Source organism: Sitophilus oryzae, unplaced genomic scaffold, assembly GCF_002938485.1.
Source record: "Sitophilus oryzae breed Bouriz unplaced genomic scaffold, Soryzae_2.0 scaffold_1018_pilon_pilon, whole genome shotgun sequence".
Lineage (NCBI taxonomy): Eukaryota > Metazoa > Arthropoda > Insecta > Coleoptera > Curculionidae > Sitophilus > Sitophilus oryzae.
The window spans coordinates 1,672,040-1,685,063 of record NW_022145636.1 but is presented as its reverse complement, the minus strand read 5'-3'; the positions used below and the strand labels follow the sequence as shown (position 1 = coordinate 1,685,063).

Genomic DNA, 13,024 nt, shown 5'->3' with positions numbered 1-13,024 from the left:
GGTCATATCGATTTTTTAAAATATCGACTCTGAAATACCGACAATAGGTTAAGAACGAATCGGATGTGGTAAAGCTGTTGCTGTAATAGAGTTAAAAAATATTCCTTGCCTGTTTTTTTTTCGTTTATTTTTATGTAAGACAGCAATGGTCAAAAATATCGATTTTTTTTCGAATATCGATACTGCAATACCGAACATTCAAAATAATATGGTAAAGCTGGCATAAATAGGGTCAAAAATAAATTTTCACCTGTTTTCTCATTCATTTGCTTATTTTTGTATAGATATAAAGGACAAAATATCGATATTTTAAAAAAATATCGATACTGAAATATCGGAAAACCTGGTGAGGAACGTATAGTAATGGTTAAAACGAAATTGTTAACTTTGTTAACTGTTTTTTCTTTTCATTTATTTATCCATTGTTCAAGTGTAGAATAGGGAGGGTCCAAATATCGATATTTCTAAATATCGATACCGAAATATCGAACTTTGTTAATAATATCGAACTAAGAAAATCCTCTTAAAGTGCAATTTTGCTATAAGTACTATAAAAGCTTCAACCGCTAAAGGGTCAAACGAAATTTTATCTGCTTTCCATTTATTTCCTTAATTTGTGTGTAAAATAGGAATGGTCAAAAATATCGATATTTTTTCTAATATCGAATTAAGAACATCCTTTAAAACTCCTCAATTTTCATGTTTAAATCATAAGAATTAAAAAAATTATCTTACCTTAATGGTAAAAATGCCACCTTAAAGAGTTAAAATGAAGTTTCACCATTTTTTTGTTAACCTACCCATATTTTATATGAGATAGAAATGTTCAAAAACACCGATATTTTAAAATATCGATAGTAAACTATCAATATTTTAAAATAACATCGAATTAAGTATAAATCCTTTAAACTCCACAATTTTCATATAAGAATTATACCAAGTGGAAAAATCTGTCTTACCTTTTATTTCTTTCTTGGGTTTAGGCATGGCAGATTGTATGCACTCTGCCAATAAATTCTCGTTATCACCGGATAAATTACTAGAATCATCACTAAAATCGCCATGTTGCTTACTCTTGTTGTCGTTGGGAATAGACAGGACACTCAGGTTGGAATTAGAACCTATAAAATGTTATTTTATGTATATGAAAAATGTAAACAATTTTCCTGTGCTGTGAAACTATGAACATCTTGAACTATCTGAAATTATGAACAAAAACCCAGTATTTTTACCTGTTCTACTAAGATGAGCTGGCGTATCTTCTGTACAGTAAGTTTTAGGCGCGTCCTCCATTAAATGCGAACTACCAACCGCCACATTCCTAGGCGGAGTACGCCGCATCATGGGAATCCCAGACGAAGCTTTGGAGTGCTGGTAACTGAAGCTGGACATCTGTAGCTTGGTAGGCGTCGAACTGGCTGTAGGTGCCGATCTAAAATGCCATATTTTTTTTAGATAAAGTGTCTTAAAGATTTTTTTGATAACGTACATATTTGATTGCATCCCATCATTAATACATGCGGCCAATATCTCTTCATCGTCATCATTCAGATCGTCCGAACCGCTAAGTTCCTTATCAGTGTCTTTTTCCCTGTCTGTCTTTTCTTGTTGCTCCTGCTTAATGGTTTCTTCTTTTACTGTAGCCTTAACCTCAACTTCCTACAGAAAAAAAAATGCAGACCACTATAATCTCAAATCAAAAACACTTTTACCTTCTCCTGTGTATTATTCTGTGTATTCTCCTCGTGATCATCGATGGTTAAACTACTGAGACTCGTGGCTGTCGAGAACTGTACGGGAGTACTCTCCTCCTTAAACTTGGTGATGTTATCCTCAAAAACGCTGGGTTTTTGGAGGGGTCTCGGTTTGTTTTCGTTGGAGTTTCTTGGAAGTTTCGATGTGGAAGGAAACTCTAGCTTAGACTTGGTTGGTCTCGGACTAGGCGGAACAGTTTGGGTTGGCGAGTCTGGCAGTTCGCTTGGTGAGACTATACCGCTGGTTAGACGGCTTAAAACATACAAAATATTGCTCAAAGTCTTGAAATTGATATAAAAAACTTTTGTACAAAAGAACTACTATTGGTAAATAACAAAAGACTTACTTGGAAGTTGTCCTAAATGTTTTGAAGCATACAAAATAAGATAATATTATTATTAACTTAATAAATTAATTATTATTAAAATCATTGCATGATTAATAGAAAAAACAGGATTTTTTTTGGTATTCCCCTACAGATCGAGTTGATTACTTACGTTGATTCCCATTTAATGGGATTTTTTCCTTATTATCCCATTTAAATGGGCGTTTTCCTCGTTTTTTTTGGGCAGAAATTTTTCTTCATCTAATTTTTCTGTGAGACCACAGATCAAAAAACTTTTTACAACCAAACTACTCACCTAAAATCCGACACTACAGAACTTCTGTCATCATGAATGGAATGCTGCTCGATACTGTCCAAAGACGCTAGAGAACTCGATCTTGAATACATCAGAGGAGTCTCCTCTGCATAATTCACGACCTGTTCAAACTTAACCTCTTTGGCTTCAGTTCCTGCTTTAGCCTGTTTATCCATTTGCACTGCCTTCGCTGTTTTTTGCGTTGAAGATGTTTCAACCTCTTCAGGTTCTTCTTTTTTGATAACCGTTTCGTTAACAGGAATGGAATCCAATCCGGAGCCAAAACTGCTCCCTCTGGAGAAATACCCCGGGGTGCCTTCTTCACAGTAGTTCACTGGTTTTTCCGGGGACATCAGGCCTGAGCTAAACTCAGACTTCCGAGGCTTTAGATCGGCGTTTTCGATCTCGGAAATATCCTCGGTTGAACAATGATCCTTTTCATCAACGTTTTTTACTTCTTTTGCCTTGGATTCTTTGTTTTTCTGGATGTCATTGTCGATCAGCTCTGGTTTTTGTTCTGTGGATCCCACATTTCGTAGATCCGAGATAGAAGTGGCATTGGAGAAAATGTACGGAGTTTCGTAGGGTGTTCCTTCAGTGCAGTAGGTTTTGACAGTGTCCTGCAAAATATAAAAAATGTTATTCATATTATTAATAATATACAGAGTGGTCCGAACGGTATTCCGGGAATTTAGGCAGCATATTCTGCAAATAAAAATAAGTAAAAAAGTTCGTATAAATGTATGTCCTAAAATGCTTAGTTTCGGAGATACAGGGTGTAGAAGTTTCATTTTTATTTTTTTTCCAACGTTTCCGGAATACAGTTCGGACCACCCTGTATATTATTAAAATTACCTGGATGTATTCCTGTTTGGTTATCTCCACACATATATCAGAATCAGAATCGTTCTCTGCATATCTCAAAGAGTAATCTGTAGGTTGGTCTAAGTCAGTTTCCGTGTATCCCATACTAAAACTGTCCCCTTCTTGTTGCCCCCCGTCTTTTGGCGATGATTGGGGCCCTACGGGGACGTCAGAGACCGTATACTTCCTGCTATAATCAATCGGTTGCTCGCAAACATCATCCTCGTAGTTCTGATCAGGAAATTTGTTCCTCACTGGTATAAAAGTTGCTGGATTTGATCGTCTGGTCGGTTGTGGTACGTACGGTAAACTAGAACTACCTACAGAACAGGAAAAGACTCCTAAATAAACCGGATATTTATAGGTTATGTTTTAAAAACTCACCATAACTCTGCGGTATCCTCGTCTTCTGTCGTAGATCCACCGTATAGCTTGTAGAAGGTTCGTTTAAATTCAAACTCGAAAAGGCAGCGTTCAAATCCTCTGGACTCCGACTCCTGCTTTTATTTCTCATAAAACTATCGATATCGACACTTTTTTCCACCTTGTTCTTGACCGGAGAATCCTTGTCGATGTTCTCGAAAGTCTCGCTCAACGACTGATCCAAATCTTGTAACAGTGCTTTCTGTTTTCTAGCCCCCAAAGTTGGTAACTCAGGTAAATTCAAAGACAAAGCTGTAGAGTCCATTCGAGAGGTCAGTGCTTGCTGAGGCCTACAACTGAGTAGATTTTTAAGAGCTGCACTCGATCCCATCGCAATCATCTTGTGTTTTGAGTGATTTAAACTTCGCAACATCGCGGGAGCTCCTAATTGCCATAGAGCTTCCTGGTCTTGGGCGTTTTTAGCTGAAAGGTTCCACAAAGTGCCGCACGCGTTCGAAACTATAGTTAAACTCGGCGATTTCAGTTGGTCTAGGAGGATTTGAAGGCATCCGTGTTGTCGTAGAATCTCTCTGTAATCGTCTCGAACCGCTATCTGGCTGGAAATATTTCTTAGTATCCCCCCGGCGTTCTCTACTATAGACAAACTTTTTGTCGGTGTTTTATATGTTAGCATATTAACCAAGAACCCCAATGCACCTTCCACCGAACAAATTTCAGACTTATTCTCCGTACAATGGGCTGAAAGGTTCCACAACGCCGACAGGATGGACTTAAGAGTGTTTTCCTTGTTCTGTAACATAGCGGCGCGCATTAGAGCAGTGACACTGCCCGCGTCTTTGAGAACTTCCTTGCTAGTGGAGTCGGCGCGCCAGGACAGATTGCGCAGCACGCTGGCCGTGACTTGGCGCAGCTCGTCCGCGGGGCTTTGCAGCTGCGCGACGAGGCTGCGCATGAAGTCGCGCAGCGAGCAGAGCAAGGCCTTGTTGCCGCCGTCGCCGAAGGTTAGGTTGGTGAGGGCCATGCAGGCGTATCGGCGCATCAGGACGCAGTGGCTCTCCGCGGAGCCGCTGCCGTGAGTCGAGTGCTCGATCTACGGGTGGAAAAAAGAGGGAATACAGTGAAAGTGAAGTGTTTTGTGAACGTAAAGCTGCTGTGTTTAGAAAGATTTTTATGTTTTATACCATAATATAGTGTCTCATTGATATTTATCTTCTTCATGCAGTATTAATATTAAAAATAATGTCTGTTTCAAACCAGTTTCAGGGTTTCTAAAAGGTGTGAGACAAGATTTACTTTATAGCTATTACTGATTGGTTATTTATTGTTGGCGGTACTTCCTTAAATAATGGTACTTCTTTTCAAAAATTTAAATTCAGATAAAGTTCAAGGATAAAATATCTTTTTTATTACTCTGAACCTTGCGAAAATAAAAATAAACACAACATACATCATCTCTAAGTTTAAAAATAAGTGGTTTCACACATTGTAAGGCGTCTAATAGGAACCCCAAACTAGCAGTGCCAGAAAAAATGATCTAAATATACAGAAAACGTTGAGGAATTACACAGTGGTGTAGCTAACGGAAGGGCTAGGCAGTGCAGTCTGGTATGCTCAAATTCTCAGTAACAATACATAATATAAAGACAAAGTGTCTCTTAGTAATCTCAATAAAAAATATTATAATATACTATAGATTATAGACATTAAGAACTTACCTCGACCATAGCGGCTATAGTATGAATCCCACCCAATTGGCAGATGGCCTGTCTGTGTCCTTCGTCAAACGACAGCTTCATCAAATGCGCCACAGTTTCAACAGGATGTTTGTCGCCATTTTCGCTGGAAGACCCCACACTTCCTCCGCTAACCTCCAATTCAAATTCAACACCGTTTTTCAGATATTCCACATAATTCCTTGCATGCTCCAATAGCTTCAAAATCCTTGCTTCCCGTTTTCGTACTTTCTCATCTGGTTGAGAGTTAACCAAGTTATGTAATGCTTGCGATGCTTTCCTCCTAGTCTCGTTATCTTTATCCGACTGAACCAGCTGCACCAGGAGAGGTATACAACCGGATTGACGCATGGCAAGACAGCTTTCCGGGCAAGTACTCAGTGCTAGAAGGGTCTCGCCCATGTCCACGTGCTCCTGACTGCCCAGCATCGAAAGGAGACTGTGGACTACGTCCATTTTGGCTTCGAGTTGTTGCGAAGACCACTTGCCTCTGTCTGAACCACATAAAACGTTGTCTAGTGGTACTCCGCCTGAGCTGGAGGCAAACGACATGACTGAACCCACGTCGTGAGGTACTGGGATTTGTCTATCTGTGTCTCGTTGTTTTTGCTGGGCTGCTGTACCTAGACTGGCGGGTTCAGAATTCCACATTCCGGTTCGTTCCATGTTCGGCCAAGCTCCGTGGTACATTGAGTCTGGAAAGTACCAAAATGAAGGGACCATTTGAATTAAAGCTAAAGTTTTTTGAATATACCCCAAGCTTGCTCTTTTTAATCAGTGTTTGGATGAAACTTGTTTGATAATAATGTGCATACATACCTAAGTGACTTTTGACAGTAGCTCTGGGTACGGGCTCGCTGCTTACTGATATTTGACTACGCGAGGCGCCGCCCCTGCCTATATCTTCGAAGCAGTCAGTGTCGCCCGTCAACCGATCTTGGCCCGAAGTGGAAGCTTTATCATACTAAAATAAATTTTAGAAAATTAAAAATGTTTTTTTTTTGGTAATTTAGTAATAATCTTACATTGGGAGAGTTTGATCTATTCAGTAACAGGGACTCCATGGTATAGTCCAGTGGTTCCTTTAGTCTATCATTCTGAAAATAACAATTTTTTTTAGTTTTCAAGGCTCTTAGAAAAATAGTAAACATGGTGGTAAAATTACGAAAATTTCAGTATTTGTAGGGAATTTTATGTAGATTTAGAATATATACTGACTTAATAGCTGAAGTGTTTTGATTCTGTAAGACACTGGATTTTTCAAACCCTTTTTTTTAAACGATTTTTAATGGTAGCTAAAATGTTACCTGTAATTCATACCAAACTCGTAAGGTCAAAATGACGTACATTTTCGTATTCTCTACGCCTTTTAATTAATAAATATCAGTAATTTCATCAAAATTTCATGAATAAACAGCATTAAAAATTGCCACCAAAGTTAGATTAAAAAATTTATGTTATTTCTTTCATGGTAAATATAGAATCTGTATTAAAATGGGACACCCTATATAAAAACGACGTTATTTAAGAATACAGCTGCATACCAACTAATCAATTGAGTTATTAAAAAAATAGGGCAGTAGGTAAACAAGATAGGTTTAAATTAGATTATGTTGAAGGCTTCTGAATTCTCTTTTTTTTACAAATTTACGTACATTTTTAAGTGGTTTTCTTTATTACATTTTTTGAAAATCTGAATTTAATAGATAAATATTACTACATATTTTTTTAAATGCATTCTCTGTTTACTCTTAAGCCTTGGTTTAGTCCTAACATTTTACCTGCCAGTGCACTGCCTTTATTATAACATTGTGTTTAGTGAAGTTGAAAAGAAAAAACGTGAACTTTTACTAGAAAATTGTACAATATGATCGAAAAAAACTCGGCGTCAGCGATGGCTATGAAATAAAGATCGCTGTCATTTTACAAGTATATGGGGAATGCCATCGATCGTCATTTCCAAACCAACTGGACGCCTTTTTTTCGACCATACGGCATTTTTTGTTTAAATTTCAATATAATAATCACTAAATAGTTCCATGTGTGCACTATTATTTTTCAACCTACTCCACATCTGATAAGTTTTTAAATAATTCTGAGATAATTTTCAGGAACAAACATAAACAAGTTTTAACACCTAAATATACCTCTGAGATACGAATAAACAAACTTATGTACACTTTGATAACACTTTAATAAGAAATGATGAAAATTGTAGGTATACAAATACAACCACTATAAAAAGTTGTTTGTTTAGACTTTGATGCAACAAAGAACCATATTAAAAATACTTTACCAGATTTTAATCTACTCAGTCTTGTTAAGAAACGGTAGACCTACTTAATAATGTGTACAGGGTGTGTGTTTTATTTGATATTTTTTCCTAATGTTTTAATATTATAAAAAAATTGTATTTTTAGAAGAAAAAAATCACTCATGATTTGGCTATCTTTCAGAGAGAGGATAAGTAATACATTTTGCGCTAAAATTAAATGTTACATCAAGTTGGCGAGTGCGAATTTACGCAAATCAATTTTATTGAAAGAAACAAACTTACAGAAACGTTAAAAATATAAGCCATTATTTAGGAAAGTACGGCTGTATGCACCTGCTAAGTTCAGAGAGTTCAGTAAACATTGATCGGCCCTAATATATAACACTGCTTTGTACATAGACATACACGATAGAGTAACCAATATGCGTGGATTTGTTTTGATTCGACATACACAAGTTTGTTTATACCACAGATATAATAAAAGTCATAGGAGTTAAATATAATATCAACAAAGAAAATAAACAGAACAGTCTTATAGTACAACTATACAATATACATATATTAGTACAAATCTTAGTAGTTGTACTAATATAAACAAAAAATCAAAAAAAATATTTTAGAACATATTTAGATTGACTTATTTTTCTGGACACGTGGGGTCTTTAAAAAAGCCCTAACCTAGGGGGCAACGCCCGAAAACAGTAAAAAAAGGCCCCAAAAGAACAATGAAGGAATTTAATCATGAATCAGCGTCAGACAACTTCCGCAATCGAAAGACCTTTAAAACAATTTAAATTAAAATGGCGCTATGTATGTGCTCACTGTGTAATTAATAGCTGGGAATACTATGAAAAAGAGTGACACAAAACATCTGTTTTGTTTGTACTTCAGAACCTACAGGATGGTCCACTTTTAGTAGCAGGATTTGACAGTTTGGAATTACTGTATACTATATTTAAAATTTATTATTACAGAGAATATTTTCTCTAAGTTGTCACCCTTAACAAAGATCCTAGGTATATGATTACTATTTAATAATTGTAGTATTTCATTAAATTATAAAGATTTTTTCACCACACATTTTTTATTTAAAGATTTCTAGATTTTTATCTGTTGATACATAATCTTTATTTGTTACTGTATCAAAAACTCAAAATAACATAACTCCATACATCAGTTTTAAGCATTCAAAACTGAATTTGATTACACCATAGTTGTTTATTTACAAATAAATGCCTTGAAGTGTTGTTTAATTCTTGTTCTTACAATTGACTCACCCTGTATAGGCTTTCACTCAAAACTAAATCTCGCTAGTGCCATAATACACAAAAATACATAAAAAATATCAAAAATATCTCGCGCTGTGTGGTACTTTGATCTAAAAATAATACGGCCTAAAGACAACGGCAAACAACTATACTTATTTTTATTTCCTCTTTTTTTACATTAACCCAAAACTGTTTCCATATTAATTTTATCTTGACTGGATTAAGGATATTTCGTACAAAAAACAGATAAAAATGATAAGTTTTTTTAATAATAAATAACAATTAACAATGAGTTATCAAGTTATTAAATTACAAAGTACAGAGTATGTATTTACAAATAATAGAAAAAGGAAATTTAAGTAAGTGTGGGTGAAGTGAATATAGTACTTGCTAATTTGAAAGTTAAATCTATGTCAAATAGACTCCTACCTACCCTCATATATAGGTAAAAGGTCATTTGTAGGCTATTTTAATCTAAAATTAAGTTTTTGTGAAACTTTAGCAACAGCTATTCGGAATATACAAATGCATTTTAATGAAAAACCTTCAAAGAGATTGCTAAAATAATTCAAACAAATAATTTTGTTGATTTTAGTTTATATTTTTTATATACAGTGCATTCAGAAATGGTTGAAAGTGTAATAGTCGTATTTGTAGCATTTCATTAAAATATAAACAGTTTTTGACCACTCATTTTTGGTTCATTTTTGAGAGAGATACTAGATTTAGTGTTTATATTAGATTTGGGACCTGATTTATTTTTGTATAGTTCAGTATACGCACTTTCAAGTATTTTTGGATAAACTATACCAATGAAATGTTTATGATAAGTGGCACAACAAAAAATTTAATAACTAATTAATAATTAATAAGGCATAAAATACTTTTTACGCACATTTATGTGCACATGAAGTGTCAAAATCAACGAGCGTAACCATAGCTTCTCGATATATAATTACATACAAGGTATTACTTTTAAATCTTTTTATATTATTTGGAAGGTTTGAAATTGTTTAAAAAATTATTTGTGGCGTTTGAAAAAAAAGCATGTTCTATTCAGAGTAAAAATTACTTTTTGTGCCTCGGCTGTATGTCAAACTACAGCCTAGCCACAAAAAGTGTCATTTTTACTCCCAATAAAACAATATACATACTATTTTCATCTAAAAACTAAAAAAAAAATACAAATTTTCAGATTTTTTTTTCGCGAAGAAAAACCGAAATAACCCCTAAAATATTTGCACTTATTTAAGACCCACCCTGTGTATTTCGTGTTTTTTCTTAATCAACCGTTCTTGGATAGAACCAAAACAAAACACGATTGCATAAGAAAAAAAGAAAGACTTTCTATTCAAAAAATAGAAAAAGATACGCTAGAGTAAACCTACGACTTTTTGGAACAAGTCCAAATATTTATTTTTCTACTAAAAATCTTACCGGTATTATATTCTAAACCAAAAATATAGTTATACACCACAATACTAATGATCCTGTTCCATATTTAGTTAAAATCCTCTCAGAAAAAAAAACAAACACACTCACTGTTTAAAGTAGTTTAAAAATTTGTTATCTATGACTAATCCAGAACATATACACTCAATACAGTAATTACGAGATATATGACACGTATTTTAAAAAATTTCTGCGATATAAAACACCAAAATTAATTGTTTTATTGATAATAAAACCGAGGAATCAAAAAAGAGCGGCGAACCGTCTAGCAGGAGAGTGTATGGTGCACTGCAGGATCGGCGTAAATACAGGATTTTCGACAGCATGCGCCGTCTGATTTCCTTGAAATTTCCTCAGAAAAACCCAAACAATCAAAGATCTTACCCTAAATTCAACCTTCCCATATACAAATCTGTCTCAATCGTATTTGATTTGAAGAACCATTCAGAAAAATAAAAAAAAATTTTTTTTTGGCTTAAGTCAGATTTTTTTTATTTAAATCAGATTTCTTTATTTAAATCATTTTGTTTTATTTTAAATAGAAAACATAATTCAACCTTTTTATATACAAATCTGTTTCAATTTTGTTTGAACAGTCAATTATAAAAATTAAAAAACAGTTTTTGTTTAAATCAGATTTTTTTAAATTACTAGATAACATTATTATGTTTGAACAACAAGGTTTGAACAGGCATTCAGAAAAATAAAAATATCAGATTTTTTTTGGTTTAAATCAGTTTTTTTTAATTTAATCAGATTTATTCTTTAAATCAGATTTTTTTTGTTTAACCAAATTTCATTTAGAAAATGATTTTAATAGAAAACATAGTTCAACCTTCTTATATACAAATCTGTCTCAATTATGTTTGAACAGTCATTTAGAAAAATTAAAAATCAGTTTTTGTTAAATCAGATTTTTTTTTTATTTAAATCAGATTTTTTTTTTATTTAAATCAGATTTTTTTATATTACTAGATAACATTATTATGTTTGAACAACAAGGTTTCATTCAGAAAAATAAAAAATATCAAATTTTTTTTGGTTTAAATCAGTTTTTTTAAATTTAATCAGATTTATTCTTTAAATCAGATTTTTTTTAACCAAATTTTTTTAGAAAATGATTTTAATAGAAAACATAGTTCAACCTTCTTATATACAAATCTGTCTCAATTATGTTTGAACAGTCATTTAGAAAAATTAAAAATCAGTTTTTGTTAAATGAGATTTTTTTTTATTTAAATCAGATTTTTTTTTATTTAAATCAGATTTTTTTTTATTTAAATCAGATTTTTTTATATTACTAGATAACATTATTATGTTTGAACAACAAGGTTTCATTCAGAAAAATAAAAAATATCAGATTTTTTTTTGGTTTAAATCAGTTTTTTTAAATTTAATCAGATTTATTCTTTAAATCAGATTTTTTTTGTTTAACCAATTTTTTTTAGAAAATGATTTTAATAGAAAACATAAGTCAACCTTCTTATATAAAAATCTGTCTCAATTATGTTTGAACAGTCATTCAGAAAAACTAAAAAAATCAGATTTTCTTTTTGTTTGAATCAGATTTTTTTTATTTAAATTAGTTTTTTTATTTCAATAGCAAACATAATTCAACCTTCCTATATACAAATCTGTCTCAATTATGTTTCAACAGCCATTAAAAAAAAATAAAAAATCAGATTTTTTTTTGTTTAAACCAGATTTTTTTAATTTAGAGCAGATTTTTTTTTATTCTAATAGAAAACATAATACAACCTTTTTATATAAAAATCTGTCTCAATTAAGTTTGAACAGCCATTCAGAAAAATTAAAAAAAATCAGATTTTTTTTTCTTTAAATCAGATTTTTTGATTTAAAGCAGATTTTTTTTTATTTATAGAAATCATTATTTAACATCCTTATATACAAATCTCTCTCTGTCTGAATTGTTTGAAACAATGACCTTTGGTTTGAACAGCCATTCAGAAAATTTCTCATTTTTTTGTTTAAATCAGATTTTTTTAAATATTTTTTTTAATTTAAATCAGATTTGTTTCCTAATATCAGATTTTTTTTTGATTTTAATAGAAAACATAATTCAACCGTCTTATTTACTAACCTGTCTCAATTATTTTCGAACAGTCATTCAGAAAAATAAAATAAAAACCATTTTTTTATTTAAATCAGATTTCTTTATTTAAATAATTTTGTTTTATTTTAAATAGAAAACATAATTCAACCTTTTTATATACAAATCTGTTTCAATTTTGTTTGAACAGTCATTTAGAAAAATTAAAAAACAGTTTTTGTTTAAATCAGATTTTTTTAATTTACATCAGATTTTTTTTATATTACTAGATAACATTATTATGTTTGAACAACAAGGTTTGAACAGGCATTCAGAAAAATAAAAAATATCAGATTTTTTTTGGTTTAAATCAGTTTTTTTAAATTTAATCAGATTTATTCTTTAAATCAGATTTTTTTTGTTTAACCAATTTTTTTTAGAAAATGATTTTAATAGAAAACATAAGTCAACCTTCTTATATAAAAATCTGTCTCAATTATGTTTGAACGGTCGTTCAGAAAAACTATAAAAATCAGATTTTTTTTGTTTGAATCAGATTTTTTTTATTTAACTTAGTTTTTTTTATTTCAATAGCAAACATA

General features: G+C 32.3%; 1 protein-coding gene across 6 annotated transcripts in view; it reads right to left on the bottom strand.

The window, feature by feature from the left end:
* Positions 1-13,024, bottom strand: part of LOC115874953 (adenomatous polyposis coli protein-like) — a 37,199-nt gene that overhangs the window by 21,974 nt on the left and 2,201 nt on the right. For 3 of the 6 annotated variants that reach the window (XM_030890264.1, XM_030890289.1, XM_030890268.1), the window contains exons 3-12: positions 6,403-6,474; positions 6,197-6,341; positions 5,360-6,072; positions 3,645-4,734; positions 3,252-3,580; positions 2,397-3,016; positions 1,713-2,007; positions 1,490-1,659; positions 1,233-1,432; positions 960-1,121 (exon numbers count right to left, since the gene is read on the bottom strand). In XM_030890264.1, coding sequence (XP_030746124.1) covers positions 960-1,121; positions 1,233-1,432; positions 1,490-1,659; positions 1,713-2,007; positions 2,397-3,016; positions 3,252-3,580; positions 3,645-4,734; positions 5,360-6,072; positions 6,197-6,341; positions 6,403-6,474 — 3,796 coding nt within the window. Of the gene's footprint in view, positions 1-959; positions 1,122-1,232; positions 1,433-1,489; positions 1,660-1,712; positions 2,008-2,396; positions 3,017-3,251; positions 3,581-3,644; positions 4,735-5,359; positions 6,073-6,196; positions 6,342-6,402; positions 6,475-7,158; positions 7,204-8,929; positions 8,954-10,357; positions 10,662-13,024 lie in introns of those variants that run through there. The other 3 variants (XM_030890275.1, XM_030890283.1, XM_030890299.1) reach the window with 3 other exon arrangements.